Source organism: Neomonachus schauinslandi, chromosome 3 (assembly GCF_002201575.2).
Source record: "Neomonachus schauinslandi chromosome 3, ASM220157v2, whole genome shotgun sequence".
NCBI lineage: Eukaryota > Metazoa > Chordata > Mammalia > Carnivora > Phocidae > Neomonachus > Neomonachus schauinslandi.
The window spans coordinates 17928308-17955997 of NC_058405.1; the positions used below are offsets into that span (position 1 = coordinate 17928308).

General features: G+C 35.9%; 1 protein-coding gene across 1 annotated transcript in view; it reads right to left on the reverse strand.

Annotated features, from left to right (window-relative positions):
* GPC5 (glypican 5) overlaps positions 1 to 27690 on the reverse strand; it is a 729885-nt gene that overhangs the window by 47232 nt on the left and 654963 nt on the right. The window contains exon 7 of the mRNA XM_021696018.1: positions 24738 to 24894. Within this exon, the coding sequence (XP_021551693.1) occupies positions 24738 to 24894 (157 nt within the window). The remainder of the gene's footprint in view (positions 1 to 24737; positions 24895 to 27690) is intronic.

A 27690-nucleotide genomic window follows, 5' to 3' on the forward strand; every position in this document is an offset into this window, starting at 1 on the left:
AATAAATAAATAAATAAATAAATAAATAAATAAATAAATAAATAAATCTTTTTTAAAAATTAAGTTTAAATGACTTAAAAATATGTTTTATAATTTGAAAATTTCTACTATTGTCTCTCCCGCTACATGTGTATCCCTTTATTCTTATTTCACATCTAAGGAAAATAGAGAAATACAATTCATCAGAAGACTATTGCTAACTCTGATTTTGGAAAACAACTGCTTCTGACAGAAACTTACATGTGAAACTATGGGATCGTTGGTAGTTAAATATTCTCTATTAATAGAAAATCTTGCTTTGTGGATATAGGAAGTAAAATCTTAAAAGAAATATAATTACCATCATTAGAATACAAATCTTTGATAATATCCTGAAATTAATACTCAGCCCCACCATTTATGCATGAATTTTTGTAGGGCATTAGAAATTCAAGACAGAAAAACTTTCAAACATAACTTTAAATATAAGCAGTCACTCAATCATTTTCCTGGAAATAGTCCTACGGTGGAAGATTTATTTGAAAAATTTCTCTTGATGTTATCTCCATTGTAATATTTCATGATGTTGACTATGACCCAAGAATAAAGGCCAGAGGAACATATTATTAAAACTTACAATTAAAAAGGAATATCTTATAATAAGAAAAAATGCCTCCAATCATGTTTATAAGCCAACCTTCCAAAATGTTAAAAAATAAACACTCAAGTAGCAGATTGCCATATGTCCATAGCCTAAACCAAGTAAACATAATGTACTTCTTAATAAGAAGCTTTTGATTTTTTCCCACTAATGACAAGTATGCTGTTTCAAATTATGAAATGAATGTGCTCCTTTTCTTCATAACTATTATGGATGACTCGATTTAAGTCTTATATTTAACTGCTTCCTGGGCAAAAAAAACCCCTAGAAGGCAGACTGAATTTTATGTGTCTTTTGACATCCCAAAAGAAAAAAAGGATGCAGACAAAAACTTCAGCCTAATACAGAACATAAGGTAAGAAATTCAAAGTTTATTCTATATTTGAGGGTGTATACTTTTCAAAGTTCATCTTCAAATACCAGTGTTTGATCTTAATGATTTCCCTTTTTGCTCTCTTTTAGTCATTTCTTCGAACACTATTTTTGACATAAAAGTCCTTAACTAAATGAAAGATTTCTGCATAAAGGAAATGCATCATGGAGGAATGTGAATTTTTGAACTTCAAAGATATTTAAACATGGTTTTGAGGTGAAATAGGTTCTTTAAAAATAGAAACTGAAGACACCTAAGAGGGAAGGTCATTTGGAAATTCTTCAAGGGGACTTGGCTATCTTTGACCCATGGCCCAGGATCAATTCTCCGTCTAGAAATTCAGTCTTCCATGTTGGAACTAGCAGCTCCTTATCAGGACCATGACTGGAGAGAAGAAACTATAGACACCCTGCAAATGCAAATCCATTGAATCAGGCTTGAGCAGAACCAGGAGACAACTATCCTATTGTTCGCCTCGTCACATACTGGGAGATTAGAGAATCGCCCAAGGTTTGGACCTCTTTCTTGGATCTACCTAATGACATGGCACTTTCAAGTACAAGCCTTCCTGTTTGAGACCAAAAGTGTATTTTTTTCTTTTTCTTTTTCTTTTTTTTCTGTTGGGCTGTTATCTCTTGGTCCTAATTGACAGTAAAAGCTGAAGTTGAACTAAAATGAATAAAATTAAATTGAGCTAAGAAGTCAATTTAAAACAACAGTTGACCTTTTCTAAAAGGCTTGGGGCTCTGGTAATCCACATGATTCAGATGACAGCAGCATGGGATCTGGAAGCCCTTGTGTCCAGAGGCAGGGCTGAGTCCATCAAATACAGGTTACCAGCTGTCTGGTTCTGTCGTCCACTCAACCCAAGGAAAGAAATGCTTCATCTGCCCTCCAAATCTATTTCTGCAGGTCAGAGTCTTTAAAGTCAAAATTTATTTTCCTCTGTTCTTAGCCCTGATTCCTGTTGCTTCTCTTAAAACCATTTACTTTATTCAAAGGAAGGGGAAAACAGAAAATATCATTTGTATAACATATCTTCATACATTGTTACTACTGTTCCCTTTTCTAGGTCTCTTTCTCTCAAGGCTATTTCTTGCTTTTACTCATTTGCCTTGCTTTTACTCATTGCATTTGAGAACACTATGGTATTTGAATTTTTATATCATTTGCAATTTGGATCCTTTTTCTCCCCAATGTTAATAACCATATGGGATATTTTGTTATCAAAAAAACTTCTCTCTCTCCACTTCAATGCCCGGACAATGACGAACATTTAAGTAATGCAATACTGATTATGAAATATCACCTGTTAGCATCTGGGTTACAATGAATTATTACTATTTCTCAGCAGGATAGCTTCAATTCATTTTTACCTCTTTAATAGAATAGTCAATATTGTAGGGTACTGGATGGAAGATGTTTTCATAGAACACAAACCACACACTTAACTATGGGAAAAAACAACTGTATATATATTACTTTCCCTATCAAAAATTCCGTTAGTCATTATAAAAGGAAATTTCACTCTTCAGACCTGTGTGTGTGTGTGTGTATCTCAGTTACCTTGTCTTATTCGCATCATTTTGGGTAAAGAGTAGACTATGATGATCCTAACAGAAACTAAAACAATGTTTCTAATAGAAAGTGGCCAAGATCACACACGTAATTCTTGCCTTTTTTTTTTACCAATGATTTCACAAGTTTGATTTCTCTCATCTCCTGCCCAAAAATGATTGTGATACCCAGTGTTAAAGAGCCCTCCCCTCATGACCACAGCCAATGTAGGGCTGACCTGTTCTTTCAGGTTCCTCCTTAGAGGAACCTGCGTGAGGCTATAAATGGACCTTCACAATCACAAAGCTATAAATAGCCCATCACAGTGCTCTCTTGTTGAGCTGTCTCACAGTTCTTTTGGTGCACTGTCTCGCTTGAAGCAGCAAATTAATAAACCTAACTTTGTTTGACAATGAAAGCTTCTCAGGTGGTCTTTATCTGGTGGGTTTTATCCTAGCAAGAAGGGCTTTCAACAAAATCAATTATACCTGAGACATTTTCTAAGTAATGACCAATATTTAAAAATATGCCCTTCTCTGAGACATAGAATTTGAAAGATAATATGGAATTTGGGAACATCTTGTCCAAATCCCTTGTTTTTATATGGTAGGCAAATGAGATCCAAGATTTATTCAAGGCCCCTGGACATTAGTGATAGAACCATAATTAGAACTAATGTTACTTAATATATTGTCCAGAGTACCTCTTCCATAAAGCCTATCATTAACTCTAAAGTTCCATACATTTGTGGTCCTTTCAAAAGCACCACAGAATAAATCCTTGCTGTATATGAAAGCATATAAATGAACACTAATTTTTAACTTGCTTCTTCAGGTATTTAGACCAATATTTAGAAATGTCCTTTCCAAAGACACTTCTCCTCTTTTTGGTGATTTTCAATTTTACCCATATAAGCAAAATTTAAAATTATTTAAAATTTAAAAATATGGCATGGAGTTACTCATGCACAATATACTGAGACTATTCTGTTATTCTTGTTTGAAGTTCTATTGCCTGGCTCCAATTCTGGCTCTGCTGCACGCTAACTGAAACTATTGTGACCTTGGGCAAAGAACTCAAGTACTGGTGCCAAACCAGAAAAATACAATAATATGTATCACATAGAGTTTTAAGGTTAAATAAGTTAATACATAGAAAATACCCAGAATAGACCTGGGCTCTGTCATTGAGTAACACTAAATAAATATTAACTATTGTTTTTATGATGTCAGTTAGCTATTAAGAATTATTATTGTTATTATAGGAATTTTAAATATCCATTTTATATTTGCATTTGGTAAACAACAAATGTGACCTTTTAATAATTAACAGACGTTATTTTTTTTTTTTTTGAGCAGTTTTACTTTCACAGCAAAACTGAGCAGGAAATATAGAGATTGTGCATATGCCCCTGGCCCCCACACACAACCTCCCCCATTATTAACATCCCCCACCAGATGGGTACACATGCAATGACTGATGAACCTACATTGATTGACACATCATTATCACCCCAAATCCATAGTTTATGCCAGCGTTCACTCTTGGTATTATACATTCTATGGGTTTAGACAAATGTATAATGACACGTTTCCATCATTTTGGTATCATGTACAGTATTTTCACTGCCCTAAAAACCCTCTGTGCTCCATCAGTTTTTCCCTCCCTTCCCCTAAACCCTGATCTTTTTACTGTCTCTCTAATTTGCTTATTGCCCATCTCACAAGCTGGAATCATATAGTATGTAGCCTTTTCAGATTGGCTTCTTTTACTCAGTAATATGAATGTAATATTCCTCCATGTCTTTTCATTACTTATTAGCTCATTTCTTTTTAGCATTGAATAATATTCCATTTTCCAGATGTACCAGTTTATCCATTCACCTGCTGAAGGACATCTTGGCTACTTCTGAGTTTTGGCTATTATTAAGAAAGCTGTTAAGAACATACATGTACAGGTTTTTATGTGGATGCAAATTTTCAATTCTTTTGAGTAACTATGAAGGAGTGGGATTCCTCGACCATAGAGTAAGAATGCATTTATTTGTGTAAGTAAACTTCACCTTTGAAATAGAACATTTTTACTATTCTTACTATTCTTGCCATTGTTCACTGATCTTGAGCATGTTTTGCTGAACCTACATATAGGAACATCATGCAGTGATGACAAGTTATCTTCAAAGACATCGACAGCTTCTGAAATACAATAAACCCTACAAAGTGTGTGATAGTAGCCTGGATGATCTGCATGTTGAGGAAATGAAATAGTCAGTAGAAATATTCAGTAGGAAAATTCAGTTAATCTTTATCATATACATCATAACTTTCCCATTTCTTTCCATAACTTTTGTTCTTCCTACTCCCATTTTATTCTTGTATGGCTTTATATTACTATACTCCCCATGATGACTTCAAAATACTTTTCTTCACTTATTCATGTACTCATACATTAACTCAACAAAGATTTTCTGAACATCTTTACTCATGCACTATATGTAATTCCAAGGATATAAAGATGGACATGGGTACCGTTTTTAGAAACTCAGGGTCTAAGAAGAAATAAAACATAAATGAATAAACTACAGTGTAATAATATAAATATGTATAAGCGTTAAGTTAGCAGATAAAGTAGCGACCAAGTTCACTTGAAGAGGTGGAGAAATCACAACAAGAAAAAAAAATATTTGACTTTCATTTATGTCATCAACATATCATACCTCTATTACTGCATTAACAACTCTCTCCAGATGCATTTTTAACACTGCAATTACAGAGCTCTTTCTAGAGTGCAAATTGATCAATGAACTGACTTTTGGCATAGCATATTATGGGTAAGTGATTCGTTAGTTTATGCCAATCCTCAGGCTACATTGTATATTACAGCATTCTGGGATTCCATGCAGTTTTCTAATGATCCTCAGCTTTTCCAGTTATCATGTTTCTGCTCCTGCTTCCTCATCCTGTAAGGATTATTCTCCTGGCTATTTATAACCCTATTAATAACTGTTTCTTCAGCAGCAGATTATATTTCAATTCCTTTGAGAAAATTTCCTATAATCCCTAAGATGGTATAAGATAGCTTTCCTTTATGCTCCCATAAGATCTGTTTTCCCACAAATAAATTCCTTCATACTGCACTGTAATTTCCTAATTACTCATCTGTATTCCCCAGGGGCAGAAATTTGCATAGTGACTAGCACAGAATGAGTTGAATGAATAAATGAGTGGATAGATGGATTGAGAGGTAAGGGGTTAACATCAAAGAAAAGACTGGTTTTATGGGCTGGGAGTATAAAGAAGAAGTAATTAGTGACTCAAATTTAATTTGGAGTTCAAAATTTGTATTAAATTAGTGTCATGCTATTCCCCTATGAGCTCCATAATGTAATTTAGATTTTGGGAAAAAAAATTAGACTCCATCAAATGTGGTTTTATCATAAAGGTGAGACTAAGTAATTTCTCTGAGAAATGCTACGATAGAAAATCTGTATTATTTTGCAAAATTGTACCAACTAAAAATAATTATATATATTACTTAATAAACATAATTATTTATATTTTTAAAATTCAGCATGAAACATTAGAATTATAAGGAAATTAGAGGAAGTCAACCATAATAAACCAAAAAGATACCCCCCAGCAACACAAACTGCGTTAATGCATCTCTTCCAAAATTGAGACATTACACATTAATCTAGAAAATTACACTCTTAAATTCAGTACTTCACACTCCAATTTAACAATTAGCACTCAAATAATTACTTTTGATTTATTAATTTTCACTCAAAATACCACATTAAGCTAATGCAAAAACTCCTCAGTTCTCTACTGTGTGAAGATATGAAAGTTATTCATATAATTCACAAATACTGATAGTTGTCAAAGAAAACTATGCTTACCAAATGTATTCTATATTTAACAGCTATGGTCTTTTGAGTGTGAACATATTTATATTCATTTTGATTTCCAGTTAATATTCTTGACTAAAATTAATGTCAATATTTTCAATTTATTAAAAAACCTGGGTTTTAATGTTAATTAAGATGTGTCTCAGAGACATGTAGATTATACTCATATCCATTCATGTAATTCAGAACACATTCATTAAATGTCAAATGTTTGGAGGCATTGTTTGTAAGGACTGTGAGGCAGTTGTTCTCAAGCTTTATTGGGAATAATTATTATTTATTATGCTTGCTAAATAAAATTTCTGGGCTCTACCCATGGAACTGTTGATTCAATATTTTGGCGTGGAATTCTATAATCTGCATTTTAAACAAGCATGGGGATAATTCTGATGGAAATTGTATACTCCATGATCAAAAATATTGCTGTGATGTATGGAAAGATACCTATTAAAAAACACTTTTGATAGGTGCTGCCTGCCTTGCCCTCAAGATCTTACAACCTATTGTAGTTAATGTGACTCATATACAAAACCATATTCTTGCGGGGGCATAGGAACGAATAAAAGCTTTGGTGCTAGTAGGTGCAGGAATTGAATCATACTTCAGAAATATGTATATCCGCAGGACATCTAGGTGGCTCAGTCAGTTGATTGAGCCACTCAGTCAGGTGGTCAGTCAGTTGATTGACAAGATTTCAGCTAAGGTCCTGATCTCAGGGTTGCGGGATCTGGCCCTGCGTGGGGCTCCGTGCTCAGTGTGGTGTCTGCTTATCTCTCTCCCTCTGTTCCTCCCCCTCACTTGCTCTCCCTCCCTCTAAAATAAATAAGTAAATAAAATCTTTAAAAAGAAATATATATCTGCTAAATATACAAGGTGTTGAAAAAGTGCTTGACTGTATCTTAGAGAGTTAATTCAAATATTCCAAATCTAGGAAGACCTGAAATTAATAATAGTAAAAGAAAGAGACTTGGAATTTGTTTTCATGAACCAGCAACATTTGGTACCTTGGAATTGCCAGTCCCATTTGCTAATTTTTATGTATGTGTGTTTTAATTGCCCCCCTGCCTCAACCTTTCCCAGCCCTATATAGTTGGCTCCATGGAAGACCCAAACCCACTAGTCCCAGAAGTCATCCTCAGGGACAGTTTTACAAGGTGGTTTCATCAACACTTAGAGCTTCAAGTCAATTCAGGTTGATCAAGCACCATGCCACATTTAAACAAAGGCTCAAGGTTTCAGGGCTGATTCCCCCAGGGTATTTCTCGCCCAGAAGATATCTATTTCCTCTTACTCTCTCTTCAACATGTCCAAGCATGAATGGATTATTTCTTCTAATTTTCTACATGATTGTTTTCCTCTGGAATTTGGGAGGAAATGTAAAACAGGTGTTAGCCTACACAGTACATTGTGATGGTTTTATCCCCTTGAACACCACGGAAAGGTCTTGCTGGTTCTCAGATAATAATTATATTATCCTGATTTTAACTTTATACAATAATATACCAGCTGTATCAGACAGGGTCCAGTCCAACAATAAACGAAACAAAACCCAGGGATTGCACTAGCTATTTTAGAGTTAACATAACACAGAAGCTGATATATAGATATTCAAAGATTAGTGGGACCAAAAGAAGATGTCAAAAAGAAGGCCATAGATATTAGTAACTATAAAGAGTAGCTCTCACTCTTAGGGTTGAAGGAAAGAAAGAGATAGGATATCCGGAATCGAGAGACTTGAAAGAGGAGTTTACTTCTCAGAATGGACAATGGAAATGTAAGGCTTCCCGAATCACATTCAGGCCTCTATGGGGCACCGCAATGCTGAGATCAGACTCAGTGGAAGCAAAGGCTGGCATGGGTATTTTCAAGGGCTAGAACCCAGCTGCCACCTTAAGTGCTAAGTTTGTCTGGAGGCACGGGAGTGATACTCTGCTGGGGATATAACGCTGACAAGAATTGGAAAGAGGAAGGAAGTATTTCCCCCCTTCTCTCTCTCTCTTTTTTTTTTAAAGATTTTATTTATTTATTTGAGAGAGAGAGAATGAGAGAGAGCACATGAGAAGGGGGAAGGTCAGAGGGAGAAGCAGACTCCCCGCTGAGCAGGGAGCCCGATGTGGGACTCGATCCTGGGACTCGATCCTGGGACTCCAGGATCATGACCTGAGCCGAAGGCAGTCGCTTAACCAACTGAGCCACCCAGGCGCCGCCCCCCCCCCCCCCCCGCCCCGCTTCTCTCTTAAGATCTCCTTTTGGTATCTCCCACTGGCAGAAAAGTAACAGGACGCTGGCTGGCAAAATAATTTGGGAAACATAATTTATAGACTTCGTGTAATTTGGGAATTTAGTTGAGAGTTTAGAAAATGTAGTTTGCATCATCACAGAACAGTTTTTAGAAGGGTCGTCTGGAGTGGAGACACAACAGGTAAATGACCAGCACAACAGCCGTAACAATCTTTCTACATTTTTGAAGTCTGGGTCTTAAGAAAGACAGAACAATTGTGCACCACCACTCACTTCACTGGGATATGGTTTAATTTGGCCAAAAGCAACAGGGTATCCTCAGAAAAAATGAAATTGTCTGTCTGAAATGACAAATAATTAAAAGCTATTGTCCAAATGTTCGTAAGCTCTCAAGACTGAAATAGCCTCTTCTTCTTAGAAGACCAATTCTCTGCCTAATGTGACTTCCTGGTGGCTTGGGGTGCCGTATCTCAGCAAAGCACCAGACTCAGTTTAAAAATATTACATTAACAGCAGGGCACAGATGGGGAAAATAGAAGCAAAGAGACCATTATGCATTATAAAAACAGTTATGTCAAGAGATGGGGAGGACCTAAGTTAAGAAAGTAGCAATGGGAATAGGAAAGAGACTGTATTTAAGAGAAATTGAGCAGGTAAAGACAATGGGCTTTTCTAACTATGGGGAGTGAAGGAAGCAGAGGAACCTTGGCCAACTCCTGAATCTGACTGGATAGGATATAAGTGGTAGTGTGTCCACCACATATGGAAAATTAAAACACAGATTTAGGTGAAAATTTGACAAGTTTATTTTGGGGCTCCTTGACTACACAATCTAGATCTAACTGTTGCCTGAACATCACTGGAATTTGTGATACTGTTTTGACATTGGGCCTTAAATATATGGATTTTCCCTTGGAGTCCTTTGCAGTTGAGTAAATCATTATTTCTTAGAGGAAAAAAAAAAACCCAGAAACCATGGCATTATATACTGTCCTACATTATAGAGATTGCTTATTATTTTGCTAGCCTCTTGTCTCATCCTCCCTCAAAAACAGTGTTTCAGGAAGATCAAACACATCATGAATACATTGTGATACCTGAAACATTTGTGCTTTTGTAAACGTTCTGTCTGGAATAAATTTTATCCCCCAGCCCATCTGACTATTTTTGATCCTCCATGGACACCAGTACAGATGTAACTTTTAGGATGTTATTCCTGGCTAAATAAATAAATAAATAAATAAATGTAAAATTTATTATTCTCCCTATTATGTGCTCTCTGTGCCTCATATTGTTCCATTTTTTAAATATTTTCACAGTTTAGTTTATTTCCTTACATATCTGTCTCCCTTCTAGACTTTGAGCACCTTAAGTGTATAAAGGCCACATACATATATTTAAAAAATGTACACACTCAAAAAGAGCAAAGAAATTTCTTGGGACTCATACTGGCAAAATATTAGGTATATAATGAGATACCTCAAATCAACCTAGTAATAAAATAGGAAAAGGGAGGGGAGGCACTTTGCAAAACAGGAATAACCAATAAACAAAAAAAGTGATGCTCTATTTCAGCAATCAGTGAAATGCACACAGCCAAGAAGGATCCCCTCAGCTTAGGTAACCTTTAGACAGGTTTCCTCCTGACTCAATGTCTCTGACCTCCCTTTTCTTAGAGCACTTACTTTAAAAAACTTGCTATTATAAATAGACTATTGGTGACACATGCATTTGAAAAATACAGTTGCTTTACACATACATCAAAAACCTATGTATGGGGCGCCTGGGTGGCTCAGTTGGTTAAGCAACTGCCTTCGGCTCAGGTCATGATCCTGGAGTCCCGGGATCGAGTCCCTCATCGGGCTCCCTGCTCGGCAGGGAGTCTGCCTCTCCCTCTGACCCTCCCCCCTCTCATGTGCTCTCTGTCTCTCTCATTCTCTCTGTCTCAAATAAATAAATAAAATCTTAAAAAAAAAAAACCTATGTATGTCTGTATGCACATGTATTATGTCAAGGTCAACAACCAAACATAAACAAGAGCATTACCATTTCCTTAAAACTTGAAACAGTCTGGGAGATTCAGGGAAGATACCTTTGCAGCATAGCCTTTGGAAACTCCCAGATCCACACAAGAACCAGACAGAACAATTACATAACAAAGTCAAAATCATGTCATACCATCTTACAACCCAACTCATGAGTTATCCTCATGAACCTCAACACACACATGCGTGAGGACATACAAACAAGAGTCACTAAACCTAATGCCATCAGAAAGTCTACAGAAGAAAGCAGTGGGAAGCAACACAGCATGTTACAGACCTGACAACAAAAGAAAAGAATGCAAAATAGCCAACCGTTCTGTGCTGGAAATCAATTTGAAAGCAGCAGAGAATTGGGAGTAGTTTTTCCCACTCTAATAATGAGAGAATATAAGGCTGACGGGGCTAGAGCCTCTGACTCGAATATCATCTGGCAAGTCTTTCTTACTATTTGGGGGTCCACAAAGAAGAGAAGTGGAATCAAGAATTAGCGGGACAAGGCCAATAGAGAGTTAGGAAAGAGAAGACAGGAGTAAATGTAGGGGAAGGGACAGAGCCAGAGTATCTCAGAAAATAAATCACCATATTTTGTTTAACACTATGTGAAAACAGTAGGACTGGGAACTCAGTTAATTTAGTAAATCTATCTGAACCAAGCCTCCTTCTAAAAATTTAGAAAATTTAAATTCACATAAAAATAAGCATCAGAAAGGGATTAAGGTCAAATCCTATACAAAGTTATTATAACAAAAATAGTTACTATCTCTACAGTGAGAGCACACCAGAATGACATATTCAGAAATCAGACCGAAAATTTAACATATCATTTTCAAAATGAGCTAAAAGACATTAGGAAAAGAATATAAGACAACAAATAACATAAAGCAGAATTTGAGAAATTCAGAGATGAGGTTAGATTTTGAAAAAAACATCATTTAAAAATAAAATCTAGGAGTGTAAGAGCAAAGAAACACCACTAGTAATACCTTAATGGAAATAGGAAGTGAAAAAAGGCAGTTATTTAAAATGAAAAATATATTTAAAAACAGATCAAAAGTATTGAGGAATGTTCTGATAAGCAAATACAATTCAACAAATGTCTAATAGGTATTCTTAAAGAAAAGAAAATCAAAACAAGGGAAGAGAACAATTACTTAAAACTGTAACTCAAAATTGTCTGCTAAAAATTTTGATATTACTTATTTAAAAGGTATGTTATGTTATTGAGAATGTCAACTCAGAACTACCAACACAAAGCTATATTCTAGCAAAATTACCATGCCTTAAAGAAAACAAGGCATTGGGCACTGAGAGGGTAAAAATATAATATGTGGTTTGTCAAGAGTCGAAAATTAGACTGTCAGATATTTGCCAGCAGTGCTTTCTTCCAGAACAGTAATCAGTGCATACTGAAGAGATGCAAGGAAAGAAAATGTAATCCAACATTGTTCTATCCAGAAAAATTGACTTTCATGTAAAACGGTCACAAACTCTTATCACCAAGTAAGAATTTATGAAATACTGTATTTATAAGTCCTGCTTAAGAAATGTATTAGAGAGACTTTGACAGAATAACTAGTAGTGAGCATCACATATATAATTACTGGAAGAATAAATTAGGTGTGCATATGTAGCAGGTGACCTAATGATATCTCTATCTATCCATCTATCTATCAAATCTATCTATTTATCTATTTTATATTCTTGCTAAGGAACAATCTATATGACCTCTGCATTGGGTTGTTTGATACATATCAATATCTATTCTAACCATAAAATGGGGTAAGAATATGGATAAAACATGCAAAAATGTAACTGACCTTAGTAATCATAACTGGTAGGGGTAGTTTAGTATCTTTATGATAATGTGATATATCTAATGCAGAGTAAAGCAAATGAGTAATGAGATTTTTTTTTCTTTTATCATGTGTCTTTAAGAATCCTGTCTTAAGGAGAATTACAGACCAATATCCTTGATGAACATGGATGCAAAAATTCTCACCAAAATACTAGCCAATAGGATACAACAGTACATTAAAAGGATTGTTCACCATGACCAAGTGGGATTTATCCCTGGGCTGCAAGGTTGGTTCAACATCCGCAAATCAATCAACGTGATACAATACATTAACAAAAGAAAGAACAAGAACCATATGATCCTCTCAATAGATGCAGAAAAAGCATTTGACAAAGTAGAGCATCCTTTCTTGATCAAAACTCTTCAGAGTATAGGGATAGAGGGTACATACCTCAATATCATAAAAGCCATCTATGAAAAAAAAACAGCAAATATCATTCTCAAGGGGGAAAAACTGAGAGCTTTCCCCCTAAGGTCAGGAACGCAGCAGGGATGTCCACCATCACCACTGCTATTCAACATAGTATTAGAAGTCCTAGCCACAGCAATCAGACAACAAAAGAAATGAAACGCATCCAAATCGGCAAAGAAGTCAAATTCTCACTCTTTGCAGATGATATGATACTTTATGTGGAAAACCCAAAAGACTCCACCCCAAAACTGCTAGAACTCATACAGGAATTCAGGAAAGTGGCAGGATATAAAATCAATGCACAGAAATCAGTGGCATTCCTATACACCAACAACAAGACAGAAGAAAGAGAAATTAAGGAGTCGATCTCATTTATAATCGCACCCAAAACCATAAGATACCTAGGAATAAATCTAACCAAAGAGGCAAAGAATCTGTACTCCGAAAACTATAAAATACTCATGAAAGAAATTGAGGAAGACACAAAGAAATGGAAAAACATCCAATGCTCATGGATTGGAAGAACAAATATTGTGAAGATGTCAATGCTACCTAGAGCCATCTACACATTCAATGCAATCCCCATCAAAATACCATCCACTTTTTTCAAAGAAATGGAACAAATAATCCTAAAATTTGTATGGAACTAGAAAAGACCCCGAATAGCCAGAGGAAAGTTGAAAAAGCAAAGCAAAGCTGGCGGCATTACAATTCCCGACTTCCAGCTCTATTACAAAGCTGTCATCATCAAGACAGTATGGTACTGGCACAAAAAAAAAAGACACATAGATCAATGGAACAGAATAGAGAGCCCAGAAATGGACTCTCAACTCTTTGGTCAACTAATCAACAAAGCAGGAAAGAATGTCCAATGGAAAAAAGACAGTCTCTTCAACTAATGGTGTTGGGAAAATTGGATAGCCACATGCAGAAAAATGAAACTGGACCATTTCCTTACACCACACACAAAAATAGACTCCAAATGGTTGAAAGACCTCAATGTGAGACAGGAGTCCATCAAAATCCTAGCAGAGAACACAGGCAACAACCTCTTCGACCTCAGCCACAGCAAATTCTTCCTAGACACATCGCCAAAGGCAAGGGAAGCAAGGGCAAAAATGAACTACTGGGACTTCATCAAGATAAAAAGCTTTTGCACAGCAAAAGAAACAGTCAACAAAACCAAAAAGACAACAGACAGAATGGGAGAAGATATTTGCAAATGACATATCAGATAAAGGGCTAGTATCCAAAATCTATAAAGAACTTATCAAACTCAACACCCAAAGAACAAATAATCCAATCAAGAAATGGGCAGAAGACATGAACAGATATTTTTCCAAAGAAGACACCCAAATGGCAAACAGACACATGAAAAAGTGCTAAACATCGCTCGGCATCAGGGAAATCCAAATCAAAACCTCAATGGGGGCACCTGGGTGGCTCAGTCATTCAGCGTCTGCCTTCAGCTCAGGTCATGATCCCAGGATCCTGGGATCGAGCCCCGCCATCAGGCTCCCTGCTCAGCGGGAAGCCTCTTTCTCCCTCTCCCATTCCCCCTGCTTGTGTTCCCTCTCTCCCTGTGTCTCTCTCTGTCAAATAAATAAATAAAATCTTAAAAAAAAAAACACCTCAATGAGATATCACTTCACACCAGTCAGAATGGCTAAAATTAACAAGTCAGGAAATGACAGATGTTGGCGGGGATGTGGAGAAAGGGGAACCCTCCTACACCGTTGGTGGGAATGCAAGCTGGTGCAGCCACTCTGGAAAACAGTGTGGAGGTTCCTCAAAAAGTTGAAAATAGAGCTACCATATGATCCAGCAATTGCACTACTGGGTATTTACCTCAAAGACACAAATGTAGGGATCCGAAGGGATACGTGCACCCTGATGTTTATAGCAGCAATGTCCACAATAGCCAAACTATGGAAAGAGCCAAGATCTCCATTGACAGATGAATGGATAAGGAAGATGTGGTATATATATACAATGGAATATTATGCAGCCATCAAAAGGAATGAGATCTTGCCATTTGCAATGACGTGGATGGAACTGGAGGGTATTATGCTGAGCGAAATAAGTCAATCAGAGAAAGACATGTATCATATGACCTCACTGATATCAAGAATTCTTAATCTCAGGAAACAAACTGAGGGTTGCTGGAGTGGTGGGGGGTGGGAGGGATGGGGTGGCTGGGTGATAGACACTGGGGAGGGTATGTGCTATGGTGAGCGCTGTGAATTGTACAGGACTGTGAATCACAGATCTGTACCTCTGAAACAAATAATATATGTTAAAGAGAAAAAAAAAGAAGAAGAAGAAGAAGAAGAAGAAGATAGCAGGAAGGGAAGAATGAAGGGGGGAAATTGGAGGGGGAGATGAACCATGAGAGACGATGGACTCTGAAATGAAAAACAAACTGAGGGTTCTAGAGGGGAGGGGGGTGGGAGGATGGGTTAGCCTGGTGATGGGTATTAAGAGGGCACGTTCTGCATGGAGCACTGGGTGTTATACGCAAACAATGAATCATGGAACACTACATCAACAACTAATGATGTAATGTATGGTGATTAACATAACAATAAAAAATTTTTAAAAAGTGACAGAAAAAAAAAAGAATCCTGTCTTACGCCTAGATTGTGGCCATAAGAATACTGTTTCTTATGAAAACAAACCAAGGATCACATAAAAATGACTGATTCCATGTCTGTGACAGATAAAGAATAAACTCCATTTGGAATATTTTCTTATGCTATACAACCATGAAACTGGCAAAGACTTTAAGGATCACATCAAAAGAACTCAAGAGCCAAATCGGAGAAGGGCCAATTGGCAAAATGTGGGACAATCTGGACTTTGATAAGGATAAGAATCACAAATGTTTTTAAAACTGATTTTAAGATATTCTCTAAAAAAAATTGGTCACCTTCTGAGAAAGACAGGGAGGTTACCAATTAAATAAAAAGAAATATTCAAGAATCTATCCTGCCTTTCCTGAAGATCATAGTCAAAATAGATAACTAGATCACTGAAGTTGACTTTTGTCCTGAGAGCCTGTCAAAGAAGATGAATAACCTTATAGAATAGAGAAAATGATATACAAGAAATTTCAGATGAGTAAGTCAATGAGGAATTTCATATACCTATGAAAAATGCACAATTCAATGAATTATCATGGTAATAGAAATCAATATTGGAAAACATACTGTCCCACTTCCATTCTTTGGACAGATACATAAAAGTAGTGAAAATGGGGAAAAAAGTGTTTGCAAAAATGGGGAGCAATAAATAACGAACTCTTATTTATTGCCGGTAAGAATATAAATTTGACACAATCACCCTGTAAAGCAGTCTGACATTTCCTAGTAAGGCTCAACGTATGCGTGCTTTGCTTTGAGAGATTGTCATGATACTTCTAGGTATACACTGCAGAGGCTCTTATACATGTATATCCAGAGATATGTTCAAGATGGTTTAAGCAACAAAATTCACAATATCCAAACACTGAAATCAACTCCAATACCCATAAACAATAGAATAAACAAATGAGTGGGTGTATCCATAACTAGAATACTAGACCTTGGTAAGCTAATGAGTACATCTAAACCCATCAACATGGATGAACTTCAAAAACCTAATTTTTTTTTTTAAGATTTTATTTATTTATTTGAAAGAGAGAGACACAGTGAGAGAGGGAACACAAGCAGGGGAAGTGAGAGAGGGAGAAGTAGGCTTCCTGCCTAGCAGGGAGCCCGATGTGGGGCTCAATCCCAGGACCCTGGGATCACGACCTGAGCCGAAGGCAGACGCTTAACGACTGAGCCACCCACGCACACCCAAAAACCTAATATTTAAGAGAAAGGAGCATACCACATAACAACAAAAACTACATGATTCCATTTGTATAAAGTGCAAAACCCAGCAATATATTGTTTGTGAATGCCTATCTTGATGCTTAAAACTCTAAAAAGAGAAAAAGGCAACGATTTTTACATAATTTATGATCATGGTAAACTCTCAGAGTGGAATGTGTTCAGAGAGAGGCACACAAAGTTATGGAGATATTCTATTTTTTAGACTGGTGGAACAAATTCATTTTATTATTTTCCTTAAACTGTGCATGTGTGAGTATGTGTGTATAATTACAGATTTTTCTCTATCTCTATCTATCTCTGTATATCTACATTTATCTCTATATTATTGTTATGACTTCACCCGGTTATACGGAGTATTCCTTTCTTTTTTGCCGGTTCATGGAAACATTTAAGAAAATCTTTGTACGTATTTTACCCAACAACTTTTTTTGTTTAGGTGGGTGGGGATGGATTGGCCACTTTTGTAATGCTGTATGGATTAGGTGATGTAATCCTCATAAGGATGTTTCCTGGAGAGTACTATCATTACCCCCATCTTAAGGAAATTTAGGTACGGAACAATTACTTGTTCAAAGTAAGTGGTAAATCACCTTGTGCAATTGTGCAATATACACTTCATTTACACTTTTATTTTTTTAACCAGTTCACTGTATTGCTAGTAAAAGTAACACTCAGGGCACCTGGGTGGCTCAGTGGATTAAGCCCACTGCCTTCGGCTCAGGTCATGACCTCAGGGTCCTGGGATCAAGTCCCAGGAGGCTCCCTGCTCAACAGGGAGTCAGCTTCTCCCTATCCTGCCATGCCCCCGACTTGTGCACTCGCTCTCAAATAAATAACATCTTTAAAAAAAAACTGTACACTCAAACAAAATGACCACACAGAAAAACTTGTAATCATTCCTCTTTGCCTAAAAAATGAAATACAAACTCTCTACTCTTGAATTCAGAATCCATTGTAACATTTTTAATCCACATTTTTAGACTTCCAATGTTTTTTCAAGCCATTTGAATAATGTTGTTCCTCTTAAGCATGCTCCTTATTCCCCCTCTCCTCACAACTCCCCAGTCTTTGTTCACCATGCTTGCTCTTCAGAGGATACTTTCTTCTTCCCTATTGTCAAGAGCCAAAACTAAATCATGCACCCACCCTCTGAAATGCCATTTTCTCATAAACATCACCATCAATTTCTTTTTTCAGATGGCCCTTTTCCTGTCTCCTCTATGCCATATTTTCTGATTGCCCCATTTAGATAGTCTCTCTCCTTTCTCTTAGTTCACATAAAACTTTGATTTATCTCTGTTGGAATTTAGCATGATTCAGGGGATTGTGCAAGATATTTCTTCAATGTTCATCACAAACTGGTAGAGTTAAAAGTGAAACATTTCTGCTGACATACCAGAGGCACTGGTCCAAACTGGAAGGCTTCAGACCCTGAGAAAAGATGGAAGTTGTTCTCCTTTGGTTTAGGAAGTAACCCATGGCTAAAAACAATCAAACAGACTGATACCAAAAATCCCACAGAGTAAGTCATATTATGTCTCATTGTTGTAGGTCTAATGCCTTCGTGTATATGACGCTGCCTTGGTATGCTAATATATAAATGTAGATGGTGTTTTATAAGAGTTCATGCTACTTTAATAGAGACTTAGAGATACTAATAAATAAGGTATGTAGTAAATAAGGGCATGCATTTTTGTTCAGAAGGAACGGTCCTTAGACCAGCAGCAACAGCATCAAGTAGAAGCATATAAGTAATGCTCCACTTCAGACCTCCTGTATCATACTCAGCTTTTGAACAAGGATCCCAAGTGCTCTGTATACACAAGCGACTTTGAGAAGCTCTGGGTCCAGGTCACATGCTCTGTTGTTTATATTATAGTTAGATAGGCATTTAATCAGTCAAAAACCTATATGAAATACTTTTTGTACTTATTTAATGGTATGGAAGTCATTAAAGAGCTGAAAGTATACTTGACTTGTTTCTACGTGATCCATGTTATCAATGAATCCTGACTGAGAATGTCGCAATTTCATAACCATTCTGTTTATCTGCAACAGAAATCTATTAAAATAGACCTGGGTAGAAATGTTATTTGTTTCTGGGTTCACTGACAGTCACATGACTTTAGGTAAGCCATGATAAAATGTATCTGGTAATATTTTCTTAAATTTTCATTCTTTACTTCCTCTATTGGTCATACAGTCATATTGAGCATTGTGCTAGTTCAAAGAGACCACAACTTCTTTTTTTTATGTCCTCTAGCATGGTACAGATTTAGTTATGAGATGTGCAGAATAGCTGTTGATCTGGGATGCACGCTAGGAGGCTTCATAAGCTTTAATTAATAAGTCTTCCCTCATCCCCTCAGTGATTTCACATCAGCTCCGTGTCTAAGCTGAAGCAATGGAAATCATTCCACAGACATTCAAGGACGAGCCCTCGTCTCAATTCTATTATTTAATTCCATGAATGTGATGTATAACTTTTCAAGAGAATGAACGATGATTTTAGATGATTCATTAGGTATCCAGATTCCATTACACGATCTTGTTAACAAAATATCAAACAGCCAGGATGAGGCTCAATTATTTAGAAACCAAAATGAACGTGTATAATCAGAATAATATTCATAGTGATCACATCTTAATTAAAATATATTTATCTTAGATATCTATTTCATTTCTTTTTAGTATAATTTTTATCAGTAGCATAGAAACTGTAGTAGGTGACAATTTCAAAGTGTTTATAATTTTGAACATTGAACAGAAGCAAGAAGGGTTTCTTTGTAACATTTTTAATGGCTTTATCATGATCCTTCAGTATTAGGCACTGTAAATGTACTTTAAAGTGTATGGTCATTATTCAAGATTATTTTAACTGTGTCACAAAGGTTTGAATCTAGATAACCTTATAAAGAGGATTTATTTTTAGCATCACTGAATAAAGTAAAACACATAAGCACCTTAATTATTTTCAGTAAATGAAAGTTTACATATAAAGTTTATATAAAGTTTATATAAAGTTTACATACAAGAAATTATATGGATGATAATATATTAAAAGGTAATTTATCTCACTTTGCAAAGTAAACTAAATACAATTTATTTTAACTGAATTTGATGAGAATTTAATGTTAGAAAGAATGCACATACTTTTAATGTGCTTATTTGGAACTATTATTCTTTTGGAACTATATTTCAAAGATTATTTATTTGAGAGAAAGAGAGAAAGAGAAGTGGGGAGGGGCAGAGGGAATCTCAAGCAGAATATTAAGTTGGCTTCGTGCTCAGCATGGCGCCCCATACAGGGCTCGATCCCATGACCCTGAGATCATGACCTGAGCAGAAATCATTAGTTGGACCCTTTAACTGACTGAGCCACCCAGGTGTCCCTTTTGGAACTATTAATAATGTAAACAAATACATGCTTGCATTATCTGTTTGACATAATTTATATTGGAAAGAAAAATCATCAGCAGATAATATAAAATAATTTCTACAAAATGAATAATTACATAATTATAGTAATTCTGGAGACAAAAATAAAGATTGCATTTTCTAAAGAAAATGCCACTTGTAATTTTTTTTTTTTCAGTTCTCCCTGACCTCTATGCCTGAGATTTTGAAATAAAGGCGATTTATGGTGAAAATAAGTTTGAGGAAGCCAAGAATTTTCACTTGCTGTGTAACCTGCATTATTACATAAATCAGCAACCTTTATTCTTCAGTGGTTAACAATGTATTATTTTCACTTTACCATGCACACAGAATGCACTAGACTCTTCCAAGGTCATTGTTAGTACCATGCTGTAGATGCATTTGTTAGAAGCTGCTCTAAGGTTAATTACTAAGTGACAAGTCCAAAGCCAATATAAACTATTTACTTTTGGCTACAGAAGGTGAACCAAAATTTCGTTCCAGATCTAGTAACTTTATATTTCGATGTATTACCCTTCTGATTCCAAACTGATCTCCATTATGTTGAATACTTCCAGTATGCATAAGCTTACCTCCTGAGATAAAACACAGGGGAATATCTCATAAACTGGATGGTGCTATCAATGACCGGTACCGTATCCCTACTCTTCTTACGATACAGTTAGCAGTTTGTGGAACAGGGAATCATGAGAACAGAGATGACGCAAGGTTTGAGAACTGAGTCCTGGATTCTTCAAATACTTAGAATTTGGGTTGATGATGAAAACCATAAATGAGAAGAGGAAGAGTAGCTCATGAAATAAGAAACCTAATGGCTAACAGTCCTTCTGAAGGAGCCCACACGATGACCCTTCTACAGAGGCATGCTGGGAGCACCACCAGGACAAAAGTCATCTGAACACACATTTAACGATCTTTGTTGTCACTTACAGTTACTCAGCTAAAATAAAACTAATTTTAAAACTGCTAACCACACTATATAACATTATAGGGGCCATAATGAATATGACAATAGAAATTATCTCGAACAACTGGAAGACTGAAAATCACCCTCCTCTTCCTGAATGTATTGTATCTGAATCAACTTGTGGTCAAATTCATTTTGCCTTAGTTATCGGTGTAAACCACTGTATCAGAATGAATTTGGTCACAGGTTACATATTCTTTGTTTTTTTTAAATGAAACTGAAATTATATTATCACATGAGAATTGCAAGCAATGCTACTATCCTAAAACTGTACAGGGAATGGTTTTGCGACAACCTGCTTTTTAGTGGCATTCTGGGTTGTTTTTCATTTGAAACTATCAGAATTGGAGGATATTAGAATAGTCAAGTAGTTGAAAAGTATTGATGATAGTGTCCACAGGTCTGCTCTGCCTGGTTACAGGAACAGAACTTGTTTTTTTCCACTGGTGTTTAGAACCCGCATCAATTAGCAACTTTGAAAGGAGAGTGAGTGTCAGAGGTGAGACAAAATGAAGGTTCAAAGCCATTTAGATCCTGTAATTCCAGGTTACTAGTGAAATAACCACTCCTACACAAATAAGCCAAATTCAATACGATAAAATACAGAGTAAGTTTCTAGAAGTTTGGGAGTTTTAAATCATCTTACTGAAATAGGAAGATGTTTTCAGTTTCCTAAGAGTAAACACTGCACAGTATAGATGGCTGCTTTTTATAAGAAACATGCCAGCTCTCATTTGATAACTGATAGCCATCAGGTAGTTTTAAAAGCTAAACATTTGTTCAATTATTTGATACCATCGGTGATGAAAACAAAATCATACCTAAAAATTATTTAAATATTTTGATGGTAAAACTTTGCACTTTAAAGTGTATCGATCCCTCTGTTATCTGAAATAAACATGAACAAAAGCAGACAGAACATCAGGTCAGGTGATAATTAGCAAAATATTCATCAACTTTGAAAATTTTCATAAATGGAGCAAAATCTAATTTGCAGAACACAATATTAGTATTATTTCATGTAATCGTATATATATGGCTATAAATACATACATACACGTATGTGTAACTATTTTTAATGAGACATTTTTGAGGTGACAAATGAACTGTATTCTAGTTACGTTTTTGTTTTTTTTTATAAAGAATAACATCAGTGTACAGAAGAAATAGTAGTGCATTTCAAGTTCTTTACACAAACACCACCAGGTAAACTTGCTAGAGCACATGAGTTTTAGGTCATTAAGACCATCCAAAACTATGTCTTAGCTTGCTTTAGCAATATATCAAACGAGCCAAACACACAGAAAGTATAGTGCTTTATAAAAACAGAAATGTGACCTATGCTTTGCTACTTTCTCTGTCCCTGTTTATTTCAGCCTACTATCCACAGTGGTTTCCTAGCCACTTATTAAAAATTGAAAGGTAACAGCTATAAACTCTGAGAAACATGAGAAGCAACCCACTTACAGCAGGTGTAGGTTTTTTTAAATGTTTGCCTGGAGTTGCTGAAAACCATCTAAATCTTAAATCTCTCCAATTCTGATGGATAGTTCCTGTACCACACCTGTCTGTATCAGTAATAATTGAAAACAGGATTTTGAAGTAAAAATGCATTCTTGCCACCTTGACAAGTATGGTTTTGTGAGAAAATTATTAGTAGTTAAATATCCTCTACTGTCTCTACTTCTCTTGTGAAATAAAACAAGAGTTATCTATTAATACATAATGAGTTCTTGAGCTTATAAATAAATCCAAGAGTGAAAAAAATCCCTATAAAAATGCTAATTCTACACTTACACACACACATAATTTATAGATGAAACTTCAACCTAAACTATTTTTATATCAATGTTTATTCCTTAAAACCCTAATATTCAAATGGCAATGAAATTATGATACATATAAATACTCAAGATAAAATGAAAATGAAAGATTAACTAATACTAACCTAATAGATAAGTATCATAATTCCAAAATATAATGGAGGACATTTCAACTCTTAGTAAGAATAATTTTTTTTTTTCTAGAAAACCATTTTATTTGCATTTTCTACTTCTTCCCTTTTTATTGTTTTGGCCTAAACAGCAAAATATAGAAAACAGAAGAATCAATCTGATCAACTATATTAATACCAATAATAAAACACATATCCTTACCTGCTCCTACACAAGTAGAAGATACTTAATTTTCACTAGGAAATTGCATTAATACATCAAGAAATTTTTGCGACCTTTTGTTCAGTTGCTGCTCCATGTATTAAACCCCATCTATTTACTTTCTCTTTGTGTCTAACAGGAAAACATATTTCTTTATATTAATTGCCCTTTGGATTTTGCACCTCTGTGGCTTTCATTCCTTTAAACACAAAACAAGATCCTAGAAAGAATGGGGTATTGATGCTTGAAGCATGTGTAGTGTTCTAAATTTACTACAAAAAGTGAAAAGTAAATGAATTCTTCTCTCACCAAAGTCATGAAAGGAAATGTCTAACAGTTCCAAAGCAGCCCTTTGTGATCTAGAGGGAGACTACCCGACCAGCCTCCAGATGGGGCTGCACATGTCCAGAAAATTATAAAGTAATCACCTTTGGGTATGACCTCAGATAAATGAAGAGCTGAAAGTTAGCTGCCCTGGGTACAACTTGCACACTGCTTTCTCAGTTGATAGCTTTGTTTGTCTTGCCCATGTGAACATCTGCATGTGCGTAAGAAGGAAGAGCCAATATTCCTCATTTTGTAAAGTGAAGAAAAGAAAACGAAATTCACTTGGTGATTTGTTGTTGTTATCATTTGGAAGTTCCATCTTGTGTGGTGGTGACCAGTCCAGCAATATTGCTGTATTGCTGGAAATGGTTTTCAAACCCATACAATCAAAATGAGGCGAATAATTGGTGAGAGTTTTTGGGAAGAATGAATTCATAAGAGTTAAATCCAAGTAGTTTTTCATTATAAATAACCCCATATTTAACCAATTTTTTTGTAATTCAACTATGATGAAAACCTAGTAAGATATCTCCTACAAAATGGTGCAATATAATGAAGTTGCTGAATTCGATTATTTAGTAGAGTTTACCCATCCTGATTTCACATTATTTACCAATATACATCTAATAGCCACCCTGCTAGTTATTTCAAGCCCTGAGGATTATCCGACTTTAGAACCTTAATTCTCAGAACTGGTCATTCACAAATCTTTCACAGAAAAAAAAAAAAAGTCATTTCCATTGAAAGCCATTAGTTAAAAATAAACAACACCCCCAAGAATACATGTCCTGAATAACTGAAAATGGGTCCATTGTCCTTTCCAATTCCTTTTGCATGCTTCTGAACTCACTGCCCTTATTCCTTTGCATTCATAGTAATAATTATCCTCAATTAACTTCAAAATTCATTCTTTAGAAGTGGTGTTGGAATCATACACTTACAGTCTGTGATTTTTAGTGTCCTCTTGACTTCTCCACTTCCTGATCCACCACAACCATCTTCATCATCACAGTCCCCGCTGACCTGTTCAACCATGCCACCGCCACTGCCCATCTGGAGCTCCCACTTGTTGGGTTTGGGTGACCTACCCTGTAACAACTAAATATGGATACCAAAAACATTTATTAAGAGCAAACTCAAATCACCTGAGGAAGCTATTCAGAAACATCTGTAGAAATTAGAATTATTTTCTTATGTGGATCTACTATCTTGGTGAGAACACCTGACCAAATCAAGTCTGTAATAAAAATTAAAACTACCAAAATAAGAGTAAGTAACGGTCAAAGTCTTACAGCTACGCAGATCTACAGTCTGCATATAAACTCAGTGATCAAGCTTGGGTTGAGGCTTTGGAAAGCAAATAAGCCAGGCCTTCTTGCTCATGGATAGTTTGGCTGGAGATTCCTTTCGTTCTGAATTAACATTTTTAAGCACGGTAAATCAAATTTCAATACAACACAGTACTATTGTGCTGTGCTGTAAGCCAACAATCCAAAACTTCTCAAAACAGAGTAATATTCTTCAAGAAACATTTCCGCTAAAAGAATGAAGAATTTTGGACATATACATTTATAGCTTTAAACTTTCTTGGATCAGATGCATCGTCCAATGCATATGGCACAGAACTGAACCTTGGAACAAAAGGTTTAGATCCTACTTCCATTTCTACAAATCACTTAAGAAATTTAACCAACTTCTTGGTTCTGTGTTCTCAAGCATTTCATTTACTTACATGAGCAAAATAGATGGAAGAGCCATTTTCCCCTACAGCACAAAAGTACTGGTAATATTTTTGAATAATATTGGAAATACCTGAGCTCCTTTTCCAGAAGGTGATTTTATGAATAATAGAATATTTCACTTAAAGCTAAACCTGAGTAAAATGATTCAATAGGTGACATATACCCTTGTAAGGCAGTTTTGGAGAACACATGACCAAACATGAGCACTAGAGGGTACTGCTATATTATGAATGAAATGTACCCCTGCTGAACACTTAATGGGCCTTTACATTTTCAGGGTGCTTTATGAAAGTATTAGGGTTGTTACTTCTAAGAGATTGTCTAGATCATAGTGTGGATTAGCAGACAATAATGAAACACACAGCCCAAGGATAATACTTCAAAGTGAAAAACATAGGGTGAAATATCCTCAGTACAACTAAGATGAACATGTTTAGCATTTAAAGAACACTTACATTAAAGCAACTGGACTTTGACAATTTATAAGCTTTCAAAATTAAAAATACAATTAGGTCATAAATTGTGAAATAATACAACTCTTTTTTTAATTTAAAAAAATTTTAAAGATTTTATTTATTTATTTGAGAAAGAGTGAGCACAAGAGGGGGAGAGGGGCAGAGGGAGAGAGAGGGAGAAGCAGACTGCTCGCTGAGCAGGGAGCCCGATGCGGGGCTCGATCCCAGAACCAACAGAGCCACCCAGGTACCCCGAAATACTACAATTCTTTAAGATTAATTTTCCCTAACAAAAATGAAATGGTAAAACAATTTGGCAATAATTTAAAAATTCTCATCAGAACTTATTTCTATTTATTATCATTTCCTAAATGTGTTACTAGGTGTTAAATATAAAAAGAAGTCTCCCCTGATTCTCTAGCATATTTCTCCAAACAAGAGTTTAATATTCCACAAGACACCACCTCACTGAGAAGATCATACCCCTGGGAAACAAGCTATCGGATTTTACCTTTTCTTCACTTTTCAGTTTCTCTGCCTCTTTACAATCCCTCTCATTGTTTTCCAAGTCCCTGAACATGTGACATAATCACCGTTTCCTATATCAACTCATCAAAAAATATTCAAAATTCCAACCGACCCATACGTCCAGGTTCCCAATAATCCAATGTCCCTCTAATAGGCTCAGTATCTCTGTGTCCTCTGCATGGAAGTTCTGCCTTACCACGCTCATTTTCTTACTTCTCCATCATCACACACCCACAAATGTTCATTTTCATTCTCACAATTATAATAAAATCTATCTTACAAATCAACAAAAACCAGCTTTTCACAGCAAGATTCTTATTCAAATCCCACTTTTTTGGACTGAACTATTCTGATTTCTTCTTACTCTGGTCATCTTTCTCCTCACATTTCCAAGAAAGTAAAGATAAACGTTTCCGTGAATAACGGAAACCTCTGTTCTTCCTTCGTAGTCTCTTTCTGGGAATCCATCTTAACAGATTGTGCTCTCAATCTAAAACTAACCTTTAGTCTGTTTAGTCTTGGGTGTAATTTGTAAACATATACAAATTACACCCAAGTCTTTATCTCCAGCTCCTCCTACAATACTTCATCTCTAAGCAGTGATTGGATCTAAAAATGTACTCTACCGCTTTGGATCTTAAAACAAACTTTCATCTCCACTATTCATGTATCATTACAAATTCTCTTCTCAACCCCTTATTGCAGAGGATGTCAGTCTCTCCACATACTACCACCATATTATTTCCCCCAGATCAGTACTTTCACCATGTCCTTTCTCTGCCTTAATGCTCCTTGTGATTCTTAACTGTCAAAAACTGCTCGTTCCCAACACGGGTCCAGAGGATAAATATCACTACAGACAGACAAATCACAGAAAGAGATCCTATGGCAAAATGTTTGTGAAATTCCTACTATGGTCCCCCTTCTTGATATCCGCAAACTGAAGGCTCCTGAGAAACCTCACAGTAAGCAATCTTGTTGAATAGTTGAGCGTCACCTCGCATTTTCCAAATTTACATAAGCAAATTACCCCTTCCCCTCACTCAACACCCATTGACATGCGTTTGGAAATGAGGTCTAGAAAATAAAGTTCAAATTTTTGCTGCAGTCAAATTTGTGTTTTTGTTTTTGTTAATTATGTCTAAACACAGTCCCCCAACACCCAGATT